At 40.9% G+C, this 22,917-nt stretch overlaps 1 protein-coding gene across 3 annotated transcripts in view; it reads right to left on the minus strand.

The window, feature by feature from the left end:
• The window catches only part of ITGBL1 (integrin subunit beta like 1), a 221,731-nt gene that overhangs the window by 8,518 nt on the left and 190,296 nt on the right, over positions 1 to 22,917 (minus strand). For all 3 annotated transcript variants that reach the window (XM_007461525.1, XM_007461527.1, XM_007461526.1), the window contains 2 exons: positions 15,944 to 16,060; positions 957 to 1,103 (listed from right to left, as the gene is read on the minus strand). In XM_007461525.1, the coding sequence (XP_007461587.1) occupies positions 957 to 1,103; positions 15,944 to 16,060 (264 nt within the window). The remainder of the gene's footprint in view (positions 1 to 956; positions 1,104 to 15,943; positions 16,061 to 22,917) is intronic.

Here is a 22,917-nt window from a genome sequence, read left to right on the forward strand (position 1 = left end):
TATGTGGGCCTCTCACTGTTGTGGCCTCTCCCGCTGCAGAGCACAGGCTCCGGACGCGCAGGCTCAGCGGCCATGGCTCACGGGCCCAGCCGCTCCGTGGCATGTGGGATCTTCCCGGACCGGGGCCCAAACCTGTGTCCCCTGCATCAGCAGGCGGACTCTCAACCACTGTGCCACCAGGGAAGCCCAGACGTGAGTACTTTTTCCTTCCCTTTTTATGAAATGAAATATGTAGTCTCCTTTTATAGCCTCACATCCCTAACCCTCCCCTCCTCCACACACACATCTACATATTTAGCCTCTGAAATTCCCAAAGCCTATTTGTTGGCAGTTTAGATGCTTGTGATCACTTCTCTGCGGTTCTTGACTGCGCCGTTTCGCAGGTGAACCCAACAATTATCCTTTTGCCTTTCTGGCCCATTCAGTGCCCAGTCTATCTTGCTGGTATTCTTCTTTATACAATCATCAATTCTTTTTATTCAGCAGTGACGCCGAACATAGCTAGTGCCCAGGGATCTTTTCACATGAAACCTGTCTCATGCATTTCATTTTCTCAGGCCCTGAACTTCATGTGGCAACTTTTTTAATTTTAAAAATTATTTTATTATCTCTGGCATTTTCATTTATAGTGGCATTTATTTAGATCGACACATGCAGAGGAGGTGTGTGCATGTGAGCTATAGTCCCTGGAGCTCTAGATAAACCCATTTTTCTATCACGAATTCATTTACAACTAAAGAAAGCAGCACACAGGTATATTTGAGACTCTCCTTTTGATAATAATTTCCATTATCGTTTGAATGGGAGAAATTCCAAGCTTAAAGTCTGGTCTGGGCAGAGGACAGAGGGGTCTGCGTTCAGCAGAATGCAGTCTGCAGAAGCTGGTTGTACATGTGCTGCCGTATAAACCACGTGTCAGAACAGGGATTCTGTCCAAAGCTGCAGCGGACACTCACCCTTCCCCGAGCACAGTACGCCATCTGCCGATTCGCACAGACTCCTGCTCTGTTCCTCCGTCAGGTTACACTTCCGCGGATGCTGGCAGAGCTTCCCGAACCATCCTCGCCCACAAACGCAGCGACCGCAGGAACACGTGCCGTGGCCTGCGAGGCAACCACAGTTGGGGGGTGAGAGGAGTAGATAGGCAAAGAGCCAGCTGAGTCACAGTCTTTAGGAAAGAAATATGTAAACCAGAGTATCTCATTTCCTATCAAGCCAACACACTTTCTCCTGACGCACAGTTTGGCGTGTGAGCGTTTAAAAGAACTTCGCAACAGAGTTCTAGCTGAACACAATCCTCCTGAATGTCGCATCAGAGATGGATTCAAGAGAGAAAAGAAAGCTTGAAGCAATTTAAAATGGATTGTGACCATCCTTTCTTGATACACAATACTCCCCCATTTGCATTTTTATCAGGATGGAGTCTTCAGGCTTTTCCTCACTGTGCACGCCCTGACACCCAGACCAATTTGCAAGGCTAGTCACGTCACCACTGCCTGCCCCATTTATTGATTACTCTCCTATCACTTACAAATAAAAACCAAAGGTTCACCTCCAGACAAATGGCATCTGGTATTATATTACTCTCTCCCTGTGCTCCTCTGCTTGCTAATAAGAACAGATATAAGTGTAAGTAATGGTGTCTCCCTATTGCTGTACAGAAGTTAAAAACAGCACGAGGCTTAGACTCGTATCTTTTCCTCCCTTTTGTTTCTGTCATTGGCTCCTGGTTTGGGGATGTTTATCTTTGGTGTGTACGCAACATTATACCTGTGACACTTATACACTGGCATATACATCTGACTAGTCTCTGGCCACCAACACTCCATTCAATTGCATCCTCTTCCATGTTAATCTCTTTCTTCCCATCAATGCTCTATTCTTTTTCTATACGTGCATATTACCTTACAGCCAGATCTCTCCAAAGAGAACAAACAAAACAGCTATTTGTTTGGCAAAATTTTACTAATTACTATGAACAGAGCATTTTGCTAGGCACCAGGGGATGCAAAATCAAATATGATGGGCATGGTGGTCCCTGCCTTACTTGCAGGGACATATCGTCATTCAGACTGCTCAACCCCACTGCATCTTTTTTTTTTTTTTTTTTTTTTTTGCATACCAAATGCTCTCTAAAAATACATTTATAAATAGTTATTACTCAAATTCTGCTAGCTTGTTTAACTAAATATATGTATCTGTATTTTTTTTTTATTTTTATTTTTTGCTGTACGCGGGCCTCTCACTGTTGTGGCCTCTCCCATTGTGGAGCACAGGCTCTGGATGCGCAGGCTCAGCGGCCATGGCTCACGGGCCCAGCCGCTCCGCGGCATGTGGGATCTTCCCGGACCGGGGCACGAACCCGCGTCCCCTGCATTGGCAGGAGGACTCTCAACCACTGCGCCACCAGGGAAGCCCCCACTGCATCTTTTGAGACCATTCTGCCTTGACCATTTGCTCTGGCAGGATCTTCAACAGTAAATTTCTTCCAACTGCCTCTTCCTACACTCATTTCTGCACAAGGAGGGACTGGTGGCCAATATTTGTTTGCAATTCATTGTTAAGATTAAAAAACCTAAGTACTAATGACCCAAGTGATATTTCTCTGTAACACGTGACCATCTGGAAGTGAATGGAAAGCAAATGGGAGGCAAACTTAAAAGACACCTGGATTAACAGACCTATTTCTGCCAGCCTCTTCTTGTCCATATGCTGATTTATTGAACTGCATCTCACCACAGCCCTTTGAGTCAAGCATTATCACCATTTTACAGTCAGGAAACTAAGGCTCAGAGAGATTAAGTAATTTTTCCTCAAATCACACAACTCAACCATACAGGATCAGAACCTGACTCCAGTTTTCTCTAATTTCAATGTCCCCACGTTTTCCACATCACACTGACTATATATTTCATTTTGGAAAATAAACAATGACTATCAATCTGAGACATGGAGGAGCCTTTTCTTAATTCCTGTCTTTTTAAACTGCTGCATAGTATGAAGGTATACATTTGACGTTTGTGGGCACTTTCTTCTTAAGTCTCTCCTATATTGGTTTTCATGACATTGGACTTTCCTGACCCTCAACCCTCCTCCTTCGTCTACTTATTCCTCTACTTTTTGTCTCACCCGATTAATGTAGGAATCCCCTGACTGTCTATCCTTAATCACCTTCTCTTATCTCTCTACCATCTCTCTCTTGAAAAATTCATCAAATCATAGGGTTTCAGATAAGCACAATGATTACAGGGCTCCATCTCCAGCCCCTCAATCTCTCTGAAATTCCTCTCCCGTGATTCCATACTTCGTATTCTACTAGCATCAGAAATTGATACATCGAGACCTGAATGTATAATTTTCCTTCCAAAAGCTACTCTTCTGTATCACCCATCTCTCCTTCTAGCCAACCAGTTCAAAGTGATTCAGATAATACTTGACTCTCTCTCACTTCCCTCATCCAAAAAGCTGCCAGATCCTGTTGAAACAACCTCAAAATTTCCACTCCTATCACCATCAGAAACCTTTGAGAAACCTTCTATCATGTCTTTCTCCAATATTCTCACTCTCAGCTTCCCATAACATGACTCTACTCACATCACAGCCTTGAGATCCAGGACTGTGTGACTCCCTAATGCTTATGGGACAAAGTTCACCTACTCTAACCTTCCTTATGTCTTAGGTTCCCGAAGCAGATGCCCAGCTGCTTCTCCAACCTTACTTCTTCTCCCCAGACTTCATGACTTTGGTGAGACAGGAGTCCATGCCTTCTACTCTACACAACCAGATCCTGCTTAATTTTCAAAACGCAGGGAAAGTGACTACAGCTCTGGAAGATTTTTCTAATATCCCCAAGTGGAATTCATCTTCCCCTCCTCTGAATTTCTATACTATCTTATTTTTCACCTCTTGTGTAACATTTTTGTCTTCTACCTCGTAATATGCAGTTATGCATCACATAGACCCATTACTTGACCGAATTCTCTGATGGTAGGAATCACTTCTGATCCATCACTATAGTCTTCATAGTGCCAAGCATTGCCTTAGACATAATGGATCCTCAAAAAACACTTGTAGAGTAAGGTTATTTTTCAACAAAATCTCCTTCTTATTTTTTCCCACAAATCCCAACTGACAACCATAAACTGAATACAGGACATGTTATCTGGTTAATAAACTGTCCTTCAAAGTCAACGGACTGTTCTTAGATGGTTCTGTTTTATTTCTATGGCCTTAGAGTGGAATGAAGTTAGCAAATCTGTGTAAGAGTTACATACTCAATGAATCGTTATGAAATTGATTCTATCTTCACTTCTCCAATAAAACAAAAGTCCACTTAAAGTGAAGCCTACTTTAGAAGTTCAAAACAAGTTATCCAAGTTATCCACCTTTGGAGGCAGATAACGTGTGATACAAAAGGAAGAAGGAGGAGGAAGAGAAAGAGAGCTTTTTAGCATCAATACCAGCCAGCTATGGACTTTTCAAATGTTTATGCTTCTTACGAGCCCTGGGTTAGTAAGAATTACCATCATTTGACATAATTGGAATAATCTAATCTCTATGGCGAAGACATTCTGCCTTTGATTTAGGATCTCATTGAGAATGACTAAATGATGCCTCACCACAAGTAATTTAATGTCAAATTTATATGCAAGGAAATAGGAGATTGTTTTTCACTTATTAGCTCATTCATCACATTCTTCCACAAAGTTAAGTTGGCATCTAGCCCAGACAATGGTCAAAATGCATTAGTATTTAAATGTTTTGCTTTGCTATTTACATGACTTCTCTTTACTTAAAAAATGTTTCTTTTAAAGCTTTCAATAATATCTTCTTTATAAACTCTAATAATTTAGTCATCCACTCAAGAACTGTTTATTATGTACTAGGCATTTTACTAGCTCTACTCTCATGGGCTTACAGGCTACCAGGGGAGAAAACAAATAACAATGAGGAAACAAATACACTTGAGCTATGGAAGAATTAAGGACGGTGTTGGTAGATTCAGCAGAGAGAACATTATTAACTAGAGTGGCCAGCTCTCTGACACCCAGCGGCTGAGAAAGAGCTTCACATGTTATAGGCAGTGAAAAAAAGACCAATGTATTTGAAGAGTAATGAGTAAGAAAAAATGAAAAAATAATAAAGTTGGAGAAATATTTAGGAATGAGAACATAGAAAATTATTTGTTCTTGGTAAGGCGTCTACATTTTATTCCAGGAGAAAGGGGAAATCATAGAAAGGTGTTATGCGAGAGAGGGATATGTTATAATTTATGGTTTGCAAATTCATTTTGGCAACTGGGTGGGAGAAATTAAGGTGTGTTGGGAGGAAGTGAGGATGGGGAAAGTGAGACAGTATTGCAGAGTCCAAGTGAAAGGTGATGCAGGCTTCAAGCAGGGTGGTGGCAGTGCAAATGGGGAGAAGTGGCTGGAGATCTACCTTGATGGGGGTACCCATGGAACTTGCTGCTGGATTGTACGTGGCAGGTGAGAGAAAGAAAGGACTAGTTTTCTGACTCAAGAAATCCTGTGAATAATGATGCTATCTAATAGATATGGAAGCTGCAGGAGGGAGAGGTTGAGGGCAGAAAATCAGTTCCATTTTGAACCTTGTGTGTCTGAGATACTCTTAAGACAACCAAGGAGAGGCCAAGTAAGCAGCTGACACAAACCTGGAGTTTGAGGACAGGTTGGAGCTAGGTCTGTATGTGTTAGAGTTTCAAAAGGAGATGGCATTTAAAGCTTTAGAAGTGAATGAGCCCACCTAGGGAGAAATAAGTCTTGAGAAACTCCAATATTTAGGGTAGGGTAGAGGGGAGAAGCCAGACAAGTAGCATCATCCAGTCAAGAAGAAAAATGAGATGACTGTGTTGTCTTGTAAGATGACAAGGAGTATATTCCATAAAGGAAGGCTATTGAGTAGAATGGTCCTGAAAATTGGAGTTTAAAAAAAAAAGACCATAAAGGTCAGAAGAGTAGTTTCAGTCAACTTTTGCCAGACCAACCCTACTAAGGTGTCTCTTAGGCCTATGAGTGGAACATCCAGGGGTAGCAGAACTGGGAGAATCATCTATATATACCATTCAGTGAGAAGAACATCTCTGCTTGGTGGTAGAATCCACAGTGAGGTTATCTGGGTATAGTAAGTGTATGATAGATCATTCAAGAATGAACCTGTAGAGAGAACCAGCCTAAATGAATCATTTGAAGTCCATGAAATCTGCCTTCAAGTGACTTCCCAACTCTTCATACAGGCGAGCAATTTTCCATTCAATTTTCATTTCCATTGCCATTCATCCTCTCCCAGATACTTACCTCCTGGCATCTGGCACTCCCCGCAAACAACAGAAATTTTTCTTCCTATTCTCTTCCCTTCCCCCACACCAAAATATTCACCAAGAATGCTCTGGATAGATGTTGTCCAATGTAGTAATCACTAGTCAATGTGACTTTAAATTTATTAACATTCAGTAAAATTTAAAATTCAGTTTCTCAGTTGCACTAGTCACATTTCAAGTGTTCAACAGCCATATGTGGCCAGTGGCTACTGTATTGAGTAAGGCAGATGTGGAACATTCCTATCATCTTTGAAAATTCTATTGAACAGTGATGCTCTAGACAATGACATTTCCAATGAATCCATGGGCTCTGAGACACACTTCCTCAATACACTGCAGTGACGGTTCTCAATTAGGAAACTGACACATGAAGGTATCTAATTGCATCAGATACTACATATTGCCTGCCCAATACTCTTTTCCCCTTGTTAATACTAGGGGAAGCCTCATTATTTTTCAGAGAGGTGATAATAGTTCATCTGGAAAATATTTGATTACTCAGGCTCCTTTTGACCTAGAGGTGCCCCTACGACTTAGCTCTAATAAGTGAGATATAAGAGAAAATCTCTTGGGTGAGGTTTCCAGGAAAGCTATTGTCCTCCAAAGAAAATGGGACAGACTCAGCTAGCATGTTATCCTTTGCCCTTTGCCCTTTGTCCTATTTTCCCTTTCTTCTTTCCTGGAAGATGAGCACAACGGGAGATTTTCAAGGAGCGTGACAACAAAAGTCATACTCGAAGGGCAGAGAGGAAATGAAGAGAGAGGGTGTGTGGGACTCTGACGGCTCTCAGGTAGTTACCTCACCATCCATCCATCCCTGAAGTGACAATCTGCAGGCTTGTAGCTAAACACAGTCCTAACTGGTTGTGTGGTGAGGCCATTCAGGTTGGCTGCACCCCTGCTCTCTGTACATCCCCTGCTCGACCAGTCCCTGCTTCACTCACTTGACCATCCAATCCTCTTAATTATAGGCTTAATAAACATACTGTTTATGTACTTGCCCCTTGCCCCAGCCACTGGTTTCCCTGGTAACTGATGAGCCAACCTGACATCAGTTCCCCCCATAAATGGTAACCTCCTCCTCCCTGGAGTAGCAAAAATTGCTGCCATGTCCTGCTGTCTGCCATAAATGGTGCGGTGTCACTCCAGGACCTTTTGCTGCAGACTTGTAAGATCCCCTGCCCGATAAACGACTGATGTCTCTTTGTTCAGTCTCCAGGCTGGGCAGCTACAAAGCTTATAGGCCTGCAGGGTGCATCCCAACACCGGTACACTTACAAACTCAGGAAAGAGGTTTGTGATTTTAAGATGTAATTTGGAGATAATCACACTGCGACCCACATTGTCCAGCTAAGAACGGTGTGGCCTGAGTGAGTGGTCTGAACCTTCCTCAATGTGAGAATTCCAGCAATGCCTGGGAAGGGGGTAGTGGTCACTGCACTCATACTCTCAGGCCGCCTGATCTTCAAATGGCAGCTACAAACCAAAGAACTCCCTGAAGAAATGAAATGTGAACTGATTGTATAATTAATAGGTGGCTCTTCATTATCCCTTCTTGTTTCTTAAACTGTACTCATAGTCTCATTTCAGGAGCAGAGAGGACAAAGCAGAGAAAAGCAATAACCAGTCCACTTCTTAGTCTCATCCTGGGTATGTGGAGTACAGGAGGGAGATCTCTGGTTTAGCTTATATTAGTTCAAAACAATTAAACACATGTGAGCCAACGTAGATGTATTTTCTTATGAAATCTTAAAATCAAGTACCCTAAAAATGAATACATCTTAGGGACTACCTCTCTGGATGAAGTGTGTTTTTCTTTCAGTAGTGACATCTGATTTTAAAATTCCATGCATTTGTAGGTCACATAAAATTTTTATTGTTAATAGGGATGTTTTGAGAAGATCCACATGTGGTCTCTGATCATTGAACATGACTTACCAGTAAGTAAGTGAGGCATATGGTCTTACTTCCTATTGACTTTCTCTTTGCCAGTCACTGTCATGACCCTCATTTTCAGGGTGTAATTTTGGTGTAATCAAAACTGAACTGCTTAAAATTATGTAATTGCTTACATTCACCTTCAGGTACAGCTGCTAATTTATCCCAGCCTCCCAGAATTGGCTTAATCGCTTTCAGCGTTATTGTTGGGAAGGTAGATAAACATCATTGGCTCTTAGGTCTCATGAGCCCGCTGATTCAGTAGGTTTACAGTTATTTTTGGTTTTACTTATTCCTTGTTTGCTAAAGTGCTCAGGGAGTCCCTGCTTTGGAGCCAGGGACCCGCATTTTGATCTCTGGCCACACAGTAGATACGTGCTTCTTGTCCATCCCTCCAGGTGAAAGGCCACAGACACTATGGCTCGGTGTCTGGCAGTGAACTGAGAAAATTACCCAAATTAGTGATGTCAATTTTGTTCTCGGAAGCTACACCAGAGGGATGATGTTAATGTGTTTCACACACTCCTAGTAGTGAGATTCGTTCCCCACTGGCTGCCACATCATGGGGAGACCAAATGCTTTGAACAAAGTAGCTGCCATTCCTTCCTCAAGGCACAGAACTGCTGATTCATATGATGCCAACTTCTTTCCAAAACATTCTGTAGCTGGTGAATCAAGAAATCTAAAACAGATGTATTTTTTTGTCCTGTTTTGGACATGGACACTTCAATGAACTCCGTATCGTACAGATGTTGAGGCTTCTCTGGCGTAGAAGTCTTATGCCCCATAGGAGCCCAAAATCTCTTCTAACTATTCCTTAAGCATAGCTTCCAGAAAACCCACAAGGGACATGCCTGGTGGCAGAGTCACAGCACTCATGGAAGCCAAAGACCATGGCATTCCCATAAGACATTCATAGTTCATTCACAATCCCTCCCAATCTAGTTGAAATTTATCTATCATAGGTCACATTACCATGAGCAATGTTGCCTGGTAACATTGGCATCTACCATCTTCATCTGTTTCCAGGGAGCTGGAGTGGGGAGGTTAACAGAGGGTCAGAGTCTCTTGCAGCAAGGTAAAGGGTTTTGTTAGCCTGTTGTCCATATTATTTCTAATACTGTCTCCAATACATCCAAGTTTTTCCATCTTTACCATCCTCCATCTAGCTAAACCACCTTCATCTCTCACCAGGACTCATCTCCTAAATCCACGTTCACCCACCAACCCCACAAATACACACTCCTCCCAGCAATCCAAATTTCACCTGGCAGCCAGAGGTACTTTTTAAACAGAGTGATAATGCTATTGTCTTGTGTAAACCCCTTGTATGGCTTCCGATCATCGCTTGAGTAAAGCCCCAAATCATTAACACGGTTTACAAAACCTGTCATACCCTGCTCCCCTTTGCATTCTCATCTCCTATCACACAGGGTTTCTCTCCAGTTCTCAAAAACCCCTTGAACATGTCACCCTCCCTTCCCGCATATGCCTTGGCACACTTTGTTCTGTGACTCCTGGGTTGCACCCATCTCTCCTCACCTGGCTACATTCTATGCATTCAATTACCAAGTATGGTGGTCATGATGCTTAGCTGATTAATACATGTCAAGCACGTGTCATGCATCCTATAGTTTTTACCAGATATGAAGGCATTAGCGAAGCCTTCCGTAGCCTCCAGTCTATGTCAAAGCCCCTATCATGTATGTTTCCATTGGACTAGTGCTGCTTCTTTCAGACCATCCACCTCATTATCCTTCCTTTCTCAATGTTACCCTTCAAGCATAATCATCAACTCCAATAGATTCACCACTGAATCTCCAGGGCTGGCAAACAGTTTTTGAGCTGTTTGAGCTGGAGCTCAACAAATATTTCTTGAATTAAAGAAAAAAATAAACGATTACTTCAGTTTCAACCATGCAGAATGTGGAGGAATTTCCACATTGGAAATATTTAATTCGAACTTGAAGAGTATGAAGCCAGGAGGGAATGATGCTAAGAAATCATCTTGGCAGACACTGAGCTCAAGATAAAAGAGGAAGAAAGAAGCGGAGATTACTCGAGGACAGTAAACAGTGAGCAGAAAAGACATGCAAAGGCCATTTCTAGGGAAATGCTAAGATTTATTGGTAAGCTCTGAGAGATGAGCAAGAAAAAAAGATCAAGTGGTTATGAGAGAAGAAACAGGGGGAAGGTGTTTCTGAGGTCCAGGAGACCATGTCAAGGGGGATTCTGAGTAGAGTAACCACAGCTCTGCGCTGAAAAGCGGTCACGTAGAATGAGACCTGAACGGCACCCCGGATTTGGGCAACTAAGAATTACGGAAAACCCCAGGGAGTCAGTTATACAGAATGGTGGGAGACACAGAGCGAGCTTCCATGGGTTGAAGATTGAACCAAGAGGAATGCAGACATACAGGTCAGAGGTAAAGGCATCAAGGAGATCAAAAATATTTAAGGGCATGCTTGTGTTTGAGGGGCAGTGCTGGCCTTTACACGGAGTAAGTATGCAATGCATATTTGCTGATTTAATTATTACATGATAGGATATTATTAAATAAGAAGAGACGTTCTTATGATAATGGATATTTTTAGATAGACTGAGAAATATAGAAACTTTGGCGATGCATGCTCTTACTCAAGCCCTAACGGCTAGTGTCTTCTTACCTGTGCTCCTCCCTGCTTGCAAACCCAGGAGAAGCTTCTCCATGGAAGGTGCCCTGCTGAGTAAGAGCCACTAAAAATACTTCTGAGATGCATATGGCCACTTTGATTTGGTAGCTCAGTGGCAAGTGTGAGGATAGAAACTGCACCATGCAAAAAGAACAGACAGGAGAATTCATCTATGCCGTCCAAAATTGAAGACAAGACAGTCACAGTTCTGAATAAACTGTGGTTACAAAAGAAATTAACAAGCAAACGTGGAGCTCTGTTCTGTGTCGCATAGAGTTTACTGGAATCCACAGCATAAAATTCCACCTGAGTGGTTATGTCTATCATTCTCTCTATAGGTATATAACACTAATGATAATAATATCTAATGTATATACATATGACACATGTGCTAAGTACTTTATACACATTAACTCACTTAATCTCACAATAACCCTACAAGAGACATACATTATAATCATCTTTTATAGGTGAGAAGTGAGGGTTATGTAAATTGCCTCCGGTCATATGGGGAGTAAGTGGCAGAACCAAGGTTGGAACCAAGAAAGCCTCATGTCTGCAGTCTTAACTACTGTACTATATTGCCATTTACATTTCTAAACAGTTAAGTACATTTACATAAATGCTTGTGAAAGGAACTTGTGATCCCCTTATCAGCAGGTTTACTATGTCATATACTTTAACACTGAAATTACTGTACATTCAAACTTGTTAATTAATGGCATGTTTCTTGTAATTTCTGTCCAGAGAACAGCTGAGACATAAATGAAATTCAAGGCTATAATAGCCAAAGCTCAAATAATTCCTTCCATAAAGCAGTGCTCAGAAAATAGAGGAATTAAAAATCACAGTACCTTGAGTAACTGTCTTAAATCATAACTGGAGGCCAAGTGCAAAACTCACGTGGGAGGTGATGTTTCCAATGAGAACACGAATTACAGTTGACCTTCACTATTCGAAGATTTCGTATTTGATAACTTGCCTACTCGCTAAAATTTATTTGTATCCCTGAAATCAACACTCAAGAAGCTTTCCAGGTCATTTGAGAACATTGGTCGAATGGTGAAAAAATTGAGTCGCCTGAGGTTCACATTCCCAGCAAAGATCAAAGAAGGTCACACTCCGCCTTCTTTGTTCAGCTCTTACACTGTAAACAAGTGTCCTTTTCCCAATATACTTGGTGCTGTACATTTTGCATTTTTGTGCTTTTTGTTGGTGATTTCAATGTTTTTAGATGGCTCCCAAGTACAGTGCTGAAGTGCTATCCAGTGTCCCTAAGTGCAAAAAAGGCTGCGATGTGCCTTACGGAGAAAATCCATGAGCCAAATAATCTTCATTCAGGCGTGAGTTATAGGGCTGTTGGCCGAGTTCAATGTTAATAAATCAACTACATATGACAAAATATGTCTTTACATAGACACACACATAAAACAAGGTTATGTATTGATTGGTTGATAAAAATGCTGCAAACAGAGGCAGGAACCTAGCTAGTCCCGTATTTCCCTCAGGAGCAATGAATCAGTATTTGCCAAATCCCTGTTCAAGACAACTTTATAGACCGCAGCCACCATGAATACCAAGACTAGACTTATCTTGTTGAGGAACACTAACAGAGCATCAGTGTGGACTGTAAACTATGTGCAGCTTTTCTAGCTACATGTCACTTCAGATACACATGAGCTGACCACTGATGGGGACATCTCTCTCCCTCTCCTTCCTGGAACTATCCCCCTCCAAGCAATAGGACTGACCATCAGAGTAAAGAGTCACAAAAAAACTACACACTGAAATGTGTACAGATGTGTGCACAGGCCCTAGTGCAGAACCTGTGGCAGAATTTAAGGCTCTGGGCTGTCAACTAGGCTGCAGAGCTCAGATGAAGCAGGAGAAGGTAAGTGAAGCCAATCATTGTTACCTACAGACAACCTTTTAAATTATTGGTATTGGACTTCCCTGGTGGCGCAGTGGTAAGAATCTACCTGCCAATGCAGGGGACATGGGTTCAAGCCCCGGGAAGATTCCACATGCCACGGAGCAGCTAAACCCGTGTGCCGCAACCACTGAGCCCACGCTCTAGAGCCCACGAGCCACAACTACTGAGCTGGCGTGCCACAACTACTGAAGCCTACATGCCTAGAGCCGAGGCTCCGCAACAAAGAGAAGCCACTACAATGAGAAGCCCCCGCTCGCCGCAACTAGGGAAAGCCCACGCGCAGAAACGAAGACCCAATGCAGCCACAAAAAAAAAAGAAAGAAATTACTGGTATTATCTTAACCCTAAATCCCTCAAGGACATTATCTGAATGTCAAAGTGAAATTTAAGAATAACAATACAAAATATTTTCAAGAAAAATTTCCAAGGTGTGTTTCCTTTACCTATTTGAAAAATGTTCCAAGATCTTTCGGTCAGTAAAATGTCTTTAATACAATCTAAAATATGAAATTAAAATGCATAGGTGATTTCCTAGAGCTGGTTGCTAAAATTTAAGAAGAAACACCAAGAGAATCCATCCAATTATAGTGATCAAAGATGCTTTGCTTATCTGATTACTATTATACTAATATTTGTTGGCTGCTAGCTGACACAGGAGAAGCAGCAAAGTTTTTCCCAACCTTGAAAACACGTTTGTGCTCTGATAATTATGTTCCAATATCATCTATATTTGGGAAGATCAACCATCTAAGAATTAATCTCTAAATGTGTAAGCAAGGATCTCCCAAATCGTAGCCAAGGCTCTACCAGGAGGATAAGATATATTAGCCTGTCTCCAGCTACTTCCTAGTCTACTGTGCCACATCCTGTATCCAATCAAAGAGAGGATGGATTGTCGGTAGGAAAATCTAGCCAGTGGTAAAGAATGAGAATCTGCACTATCCAGAGAGGACAGACCACCCGGCGTGAGAGTTGCGGTCCTTCCACATGTGTATTCTGGCAGCTGCAGGGGTCCCCCAGCAACGTCATCCTTTCTGTTATGATGACTTTCACTTGGCACCCCCTGGGTTCTCTGCCCCGAGGTTTTCTCCAGCCGCAGAAGCCTGCTCTGATCCTGTACCTGTGAGGCATGCTGGATGTGGCCTGGCAGTTAACGTCTCCTAGAAGCAATCCTCAACCAATGACTGATGATATAAGAATTGTGTGTTTTACTCGGGCTCCTAGAGTTCCATCCTCTGTACTGGGATGACCACAGTTGACCACAGCAGTAACTGGGTTGACAGCACAGTCTTAATTGGCTGCCCCTGCTCCATGCCACACTTTCTCCTACCAGAAACTCCTTCCCCTTTCCAAGGACTTGCATCCAAATCCTTATCTCAGATTCTTACTTCTCATAGAGTTTCTCTACAAAAAAAATTCTAGTCTCTGGGGCAATTATATTTCTGATTGTATATCAAGTAATTGGTGTTCTGGTTTGTACATTGGTCTTTTACTAGTTTGGCTAATGGGAGTCAGGTCCCTCTGGGACACAGAGGACTCTGGGTAGATGGACAAATCCAGAGTGTAGATACACAGAGTCAAGAATTAGTCTAAAAAATTATCACTTTGTGAGATGCTTTCTCACTTACCTAGTAAACATTTGATCTCTTCTAACAGCAGATATATAGATTTGCTTTCATCTTTGGTTCCCTCCCCAAAGACAGAGAGAAAGAGAGATTCGCTGGGGGAAGGCGGGACTGGTCATTTAATGGGTATGTAGATATGACAGGTTTGTAAAATGTCAAGTACTTAACAACAACAATAAAAAGGACTATAATCTGTTTAGATATGTCTGATAACTAACAAGAGTGAAAAGAGACTCTAAATTAAAAATAATATTGACATAAAGTCAAAACAGTGGGATATCACTCTGGGGGAAATTGTTGTTTAGACAGAGATCTGTGAACTGAACTCCACAGCTCCAACCCTGAGTCTGGCACTTTTCAGTGATGGGACATTAACACCTCAAACCTCATTCACTTTTCCATTTGTGAAATGAGAAAAGCAGGAACTATCTCTGAGGATGTCTGTCATGGGAACTGCGAGAGATAAACCACCCGGCCCAACAGTTATTAAAAATGGCCTTTTCCCTTGGCTCACAGAGAAAGGAAAGAAGAAAATATTTTTGATCAAATTCCAAGTGTTTTATAGTTGGTTAGAGAGAGAGTAGCTAGACAGATATACATAGAGGTCAGAGAGATGATAGAGATGGGTGGTGTGCCAGCCTTCCATCACTTGTATGTACATGTGAGGGCTTTTCCCCCAATAATAGTGCCCAACTGCATTATGATAATTATCTTAAAGAGATACAGTTATATTCTTCTAGTGTGATTCCACATCCAGTTCACCTCAATTGTCCTGGAAACCTGGAAGGAACCGCAATCGGCATGCACCCTCTCTATAATACGGAGCTTTGCAAGACTGAACTAGAACCATGGTGACCCCCTTTCCCTCCCCTGGATGAAGCTCAGGTGGACACTGGCAACGTTCTACACCTGGGACTCTCCTTTCTGCTTTGTTAACCTTCCTAAGGACCCTCATCTGCCTCATTCTTCCTTTGCACTGTTTATTACTTCAGTAAGTTTGTTTTGGGGTCTCAGAGCCATCATGGAAACTGACTGTATATCTCTTGTGATTGTGTAATTAACTTGGAATATAGTCTTACTGCTTTATTTTCCAAGTCTCAGGTGATACTTACTTCCCCAATCCGTTTTTATCAGTAATCAAAACTGTAAACTGGTTGAAGCAAACCCTTTCACTGTCTTCAGAGGACTTGGTTTAGTCTCCACCATCACTTATCAATAGCATGCTTTATCCTTTCACATACATACATGTGGATTAAATCAAGAGTCCAAGGTCCTTACCAACCTAACGGTATACTGCTTTTAGGTCTAATTGTGTATTGCTTTTTGTTTATCTTCTTTTTAACAGAATTTTTTTTTTAAAAAAAAAGGAGAAGTAGGATAAGAAAGGCAGGTGAAGCAGGCTGCATGTAGGGAGCAGAGGGCTGTGAGAATTGCTCACCTCCACAGACCACGCCGTCCAAGTCTTCACAGCGGCGATCGTCACACTCACACGTCTTGCCATATACCCTGCCGCCTCCCGGTGGGTAACAAGTGCATTCGCCACACTCACACTTACCTGCAAAACACAAAGGCAGAGTGCACTCAGTAGGAGGCTCACAGAATCAGGAAGGCTTTGAAAGGAAGCAAGCATCCTATTAGACTTCCTGGACCAGTTCTAGTCTGTGGCTGATAATAGCTCCCTAAAGTTAAGCTGAAGGTCAAGCACAAATGACAAGGAGGTCGGTGGGAGCTGAAGTGACAACTCCTGGCTCATGTCGTTCCCATCTTCTACTTTCCACTTTCTGTTTCATTCATTTTTGAAGAATAATCCAACTATTAAACTCTCTGGGTATTTCATATTCCACTTATGATGAGACCATTTAACATAACTGAGTCAATTTTATATATTTTGACATAATTTGCCATAATGTGGTCATTTAAAAAAATATTTTTAGTGTGGGTCTGTCTGCCACATCAGAAAAAAAATGTTCATAGGTACATTTCAACCTGATATTTTAGTGATGATTTGGCATCAATTTTTGTGTTCACAGAAGTCATTTCAACATGGAACACATGTCCGAGTGCATGTCCTAAATATCTTATTATCCTTGACTTAAAGTTGAAAAGTATAAACATGTTTTGGAATGAGTTTGGTTCACAGTTTGGCGATTTCTTAACTATTTATCTTTATGTCTTTTGTCATTATTTCTGGAGCTGTAACTATGCCTCGAACACTATAATTCCTTCAATTCTGTCATTTTGTTTTCATAATACCACACATTGACTAGCATTATCACTATCATTTTACTAAACAGGAAATGGAGACATACTGAGGCCAAGTTCCTTTCCCTGGTGAACCAGTTCTTAAGGGATAGATTCAAAATTTATATCCATTCTCATTACACTTAAAGTTTGTGCATCTAAACATTAAGCCATATTGTATCTTAATATACTCATAATGCAGCACCAGAAAGTACATTTCTTTTTTCTGAGGAATTGGTACTGGTTTGCCAGAAATTCAGCTGAGTGACTACTCCGAGACATCTGTTACTCTCTGTCATTATCCCAACCATCATAATTACACACCCACTGAAATGATCATAAGATACTTCAGGGCTGACCCTGCAATGTTGTTAGTCATTCTGTTGCTGCATTTGTATCTCGTTAAAGAAATTCTGAGCTGGGATATGATGGAAGAAAGAAAAATTAGTATTTAGAATCATATAATTTCAGAGTTGTAATTAAAGATAATCTAATGCAGTGACTCATAATCTTTTGTGGCAGAAATGGTGGGGTTATGATCCCTTTGAGAATCCAGTGAAAGATATGGCGATATATAATGTTGTTCTGGCCACCCTTCAACCCATCTCTCCTCCAACTTGGAGGCAGTGCCAAGTTCAGCAGAAGTCAGAGCCCCTCCTCTTTTCCCAATGATACCCCTTCTTCCTACGGACTGGCAGACAGAACAGAGACACGCCAGACGCTCTTGGCCGGGGCCTGGATTCATGAGGGTGAAAGCAAGGCACAGGGCTGTGACAGAATGCCAAGTGTAACAGCATAGCAGTGAGCATCCAGGGGTAGTAGAGCTCGGCACACAGAGGCTGAAGTTCAAAAGTGATGGCTGCAGGGGCTAGTTCTTGGCAGTGCCTTGCTTCGCTGGGGTGCTGCGTGAGCTGATTGTCCAAACTTGTGTTCTGAGCCTAAACTCTTCTAATAAAATGATTTTTCATCCCAGTTAATGACCTCCGTTTCTGTTGTACGCAATCAAGAACTCTGACTGGTGGGGCTTCCCTGGTGGCACAGTGGTTGAGAGTCCGCCTGCCGATGCAGGGGACACCGGTTCGTGCCCTGGTCCGGGAGGATCCCGCGTGCCACGGAGCTGCTGGGCCCATGAGCCATGGCTGCTGGGCCTGCGCGTCCGGAGCCTGTGCTCCGCAATGGGAGAGGCCACAACAGTGAGAGGCCCGTGTACCGCAAAAAAAAAAAAAAAAAAAAAAAAAAGAAAGAACTCTGACTGGTAGACCCCAGATCTCTCCCTGGAAAAATACACCAGCACGTGTTTATTTGCTATAAAATGTCAGGAGGATCCATGACTTTCTGCAGTTTATTTAATAGATGAGGAAACTCAAGTATGCTGATGCTAAATGACGTGCTTAAGGCCAGCAAAGTAGACATCAGCAGTATTGGTGCTAGAACCCAGATTTTCTGAGCCCCAGTTAATCTCCTGCTGTGCATAAACATGCTGGTTCTCTCATAGGTAGATGTGTGAAGGACAACAACGATCCAGATTGTGGAGAGAGGAAAGATATAGGACCGTCAGCAGTGTGGCCCTGTATGGTTAACTAGTCCATGGTGGACAGATGTGGGAAACTTCACCCACATCATTCCTGACAGGTAATCCACTCCCAGTTACCAAGAAAACAACACTTTTTAAGTTTGAGGGCATATGTATTTATGCTGACCATTTTATTAGCATTTTGAGGCATACAGGAAGTTTCCTGAATATGTATTATTGGCTTCTTTGAAAAGGATGAACTAACTACTGGCATATGTGTTTAAATATCTCCATTTCACTGTTTTCATTCTGGATAGGGTCTTCTATTTCTCCCAATCTCCCAATTTATCCCCCCCCCCCCCCGCTTTTATACAGTTGGATAGTAAAGTGTTAATATATGGTCCTAGGTACCTTTTTTTCCTGATAGATTGTAATTCAAGCATCTGTTTAAAATATCAGACAATAATTAACCATTTTGCAATTCATTTTTTAGGCCATGTGTCTGTTGGTGTTTTAAAAATATGTTAAGGCAAATATTAGCTGAATTAACTTTATGTATGTAGCTCTAATTTAGTTTATAGGATACAGAAGATTCTGATGGGATGGCAAAGCATTAAGCATCAAGAAAGGCTAATCTGTCACAGATGGAAAGGTAAAGAAGAGTAAATTCTTCATGCGGTCCACATTTTAAAGGGCATTATTTTGCTGTCTCAGTTCACAACTTCACTCCATTCACTACCAGGACATAGACCTGCCAGGTAAATTTCCACTCATCCTTTAAGATTCAAAGTAAATTCCACCAAATCCATGACACTTGCACCCTCCTAATCACTCATCTTCACAAAAACACCAGGATTAACTGCACTTCTCATGTGTCCTCATAATGTTTAAACCAATATTTATTGAACAGATGCACTAAATAATAATCACATGTAAATAGTTTGGTAACACTGACACAAAGCATGAGCTTTAATGGAAGAACTTGAATTTAGAATAAGATATTTCTCCCTGGAATGCAAAGGCATTTCCAATCACCTGAATACCTTCATTTGTGTTTTGCACAGTTACATCAATGAAATACGTTCCACAGCAAATTCATCACCTTTATTCACAAACTTACTCCTTTTCCTGGATTCTTTTATATCGGAGAAGGTCGCTATTCATTTAATCTGTCACTGAGTCTTGAAAAAACTTGATGACATACTTGATTCCTCCCTTCTTTTAATTAACCATTCTTCTCCTTTCAATTTCAAATTTCATAAAATCTACTTACTTAATACGTAGCTATGATGATGGAACTCCCCTTCCCGTGATGGTCCCACATGACCTTTAAGGCAGAGATCAAATTTCTCAACAGGGCTTTCTACACAAGACCCAACTCACCTTCCTAAGCTTATACCCAACAATCACAGTGCACTCATGTTCAGAGACTTTGTTTTTGTGCTCCATTTCTTCTCTCTGCCATGCACTCTACAACTTTATCTATAAAATTCGACCTAGTGTTCAATAGCCAGCTTAAATCTGAAATCCTCTATAGATCCTTCCTTACCAATCCCTGTTTGGTCACCTGGAGGATTTGTTCCTTCTCTCTGATCCCACAGTACTTGGTTCACACCATTAGTAGATCAGTGAATGCACACTTTATACTAAATAAATACATGCCAGAACCCTACCATAAATAGTGATCTATTTATGGTCCAGGCTGATTTGTAACCTGTTAGCAGCCAGCAAAGTTCTCTGTTGAGGTAGTAGCAAACACAAGCCTCAGAATGGGAGAAAATATTTGCAAACAAAACAACGGACAAAGGATTAATCTCCAAAATATACAAGCAGCTCATGCAGCTCAATATCAAAAAAACAAACAACCTAATCCAAAAATGGGCAGAAGACCTAAATAGACATTTCTCCAAAGAAGATATACAGATGGCCAATAAACACATGAAAGAATGATCAACATCACTAATCATTAGAGAAATGCAAATCAAAACTACAATGAGGTATCACCTCACACCGGTCAGAATGGCCATCATCAAAATATCTACAAACAATAAATGCTGGAGAGGGTGTGGAGAAAAGGGAACCCTCCTGCACTGTTGGAGGGAATGTAAATTGATACAGCCACTATGGAGGACAGTATGGAGGTTCTTTAAAAAACTAAAAATAGAACTACCATATGACCCAGCAATCCCACTACCAGGCATATACCCAGAGAAAACCATAATTCAAAAAGATACATTTACCACAATGTTCACTGTGGCACTATTTACAATAGCCAGGACATGGAAGCATCCTAAATGTCCATCGAGAGATGAATGGATAAAGAAGATGTAGCACATATATACAATGGAATATTACTCGGCCATAAAAAGGAACGAAACTGAGTTATTTGTAGTGAGGTGGATGGACCTAGAGTCTGTCATACAGAGTGAAGTCAGTCAGAAACACAAAAACAAATACCTATGCGAACGCGCATATATGCAATTTTGAAAAGCGGTACTGATGAACCTAGTGGCAGGGCAGGAATAAAGACAAAGATGTACAGAACAGACTTGAGGGCACATGGGGGGAAGGGGAAGCTGGCATGAAGTGAGAGAGCAGTAGTGACATATGTACACTACCAAATGTAAAACGGATGGCTAATGGGAAGCTGCTGCATAGCACAGGGAGATCAGCTCGATGCTTTGTGAGGACCTAGAGGGGTGGGATAGGGAGGGTGGAAGGGAGGTTCAAGAGGGAGGGGATATGGGGATATATGTATACATATAGCTGATTCACTCTGTTGTGCAGCAGAAACTAACAAAACATTGTAAAGCATTTATACTCCAATAAAGATGTGAAAATAAAACACTTAAAAAAGTAAAAACAAATTCAGAAAGAAAAAATATAAGAAATTGAGTCTACTCTCCTTTATTTACTAAATGGTATTATTTCAACGATTAGTTTAATGTTATGGAGATGTAACTGTGGATTCTCAGATGATTATCAAATTAGTATTCTGATAAGTAAGAATGAAGGATAATGGAAGTTTGCAGGTCTAGCACTAGCAAGTACTCTGTTATATAACAAATGGAGAGGAAAATCTAAAGAAAGATATCTTCAAAAATGCAAATAAACCAAGTAATTTTTAAAAAGACAATCCAGGAACAGGATGAAAAGGATGGAAATAACTGTCTGAAAAGAAATTAATTCAGTCAACATCATCAATATCATCCAACCAAAACTTAACTGAAATTTACAGAGTCTGCCCACTCCAGTTAAATTTTAATAAACTTAACCTTTAAGGACATACAAAAAGTTAGTCCAAAGACCTACTTTTATAATGGATTGCAATCCCTATGAATTGTATTTAAAGGCTATTATACACTAGCAAAGAAGGGTAATGAAGTAAAGCAGATACACAGAAGTTCTGATTAAAACAGATTTTACTTAAGCATTTCAAATTTGACACTTCTACAAAATACAGAAAAACTTTAAGTCAGAACATGGACAAAAAGCATAGTTTACAGCTCATCTAGTTTATCCTGAAGATACAAAATTAAGAAAGACATTTAAAAACTTTTAATAGTAGAGGGAATACAGGTAAAGTACATGAGCACACACAGCCTATAGGGTTACAGAAGGTTCCTGGAAAAGGTGAATTTGGAATGAGTCTGAAAGTGTTTGTTAAATGTTAATCAGGCAAAGAAGAAAGAAAATAAATTTTAACATAAGATTCAGTTAAAAGAATGGGCTCTGATTTTAAATAAATCTGGATTTTAATCCTGGCACATCCAATGTTAAATGTGATTCTTTGGAAGACTAAATTAAACCTCATTTATTACGGCTACACGATGGGGATAATGATGACACTGATCACGTAAGATTTTGGTTAGGCTAAATATTATCATACATATCAAGTACATAGGACAGGACCTGACACATAGTAAGTGGTCCATAAATAATAGATATTATTATTTCTATTTTTATAATTAAAAAAAACATAATGGGAGGCTTGAATTTCACTAACTCACATAAAATCCATTCCTTTACTTTCTGATTCTATTTCTCTAAAAAAATAAACCAACTGTATTTCCTGATCCAGAATGAGATTATTTAAGAAGAACACCATATCATCAAATGCACCTGCTAGCCTGGGAACAGAAGGTACACTCTCTACAACCTTATTTTCTTCCACGTTTTAAAAGGGCAAAACCACACTTGCAGTACATGCTCAATATCTGGAGAGTAATTAGAGGCTCACATAAAACAGAAAAGAGATTAGCACTTTACTAACACAGTCCTCCTTTGCCTAAAATAATAGGTTTACCATAGCAACCTGATTGTACTAGGAAAAGCTCCTGCCAAATGCATCCAAAGTTCCCTTGAAATTTCTATGAGAAAGAATTAAACACTTCAGAACTATAATATTCTACACCGTTTCATCTAAGTACAAATATTTTGTGTGTGAGAATAAAGTAATCTTCCATCAAACATTTGAAAGTGAAGAGGCAACTTTCACCTTCCATTTCAAAATGAGCAGTGAGACTTCTTAAAATTCAAGCCACACTTTGACACTACATTTGCTAGCCAAGGAAGAGATGCTTGTAACTTTTTTAAAACATGGATAAACGTCAACCCTTCTGTTTGTGTCTTCTTAGTATACAAGGATTAAAGTAATC

The sequence above is a fragment of the Lipotes vexillifer genome, unplaced genomic scaffold (assembly GCF_000442215.2).
Source record: "Lipotes vexillifer unplaced genomic scaffold, Lipotes_vexillifer_v1.1 scaffold655, whole genome shotgun sequence".
In the NCBI taxonomy this organism is placed as follows: Eukaryota; Metazoa; Chordata; class Mammalia; order Artiodactyla; family Lipotidae; genus Lipotes; species Lipotes vexillifer.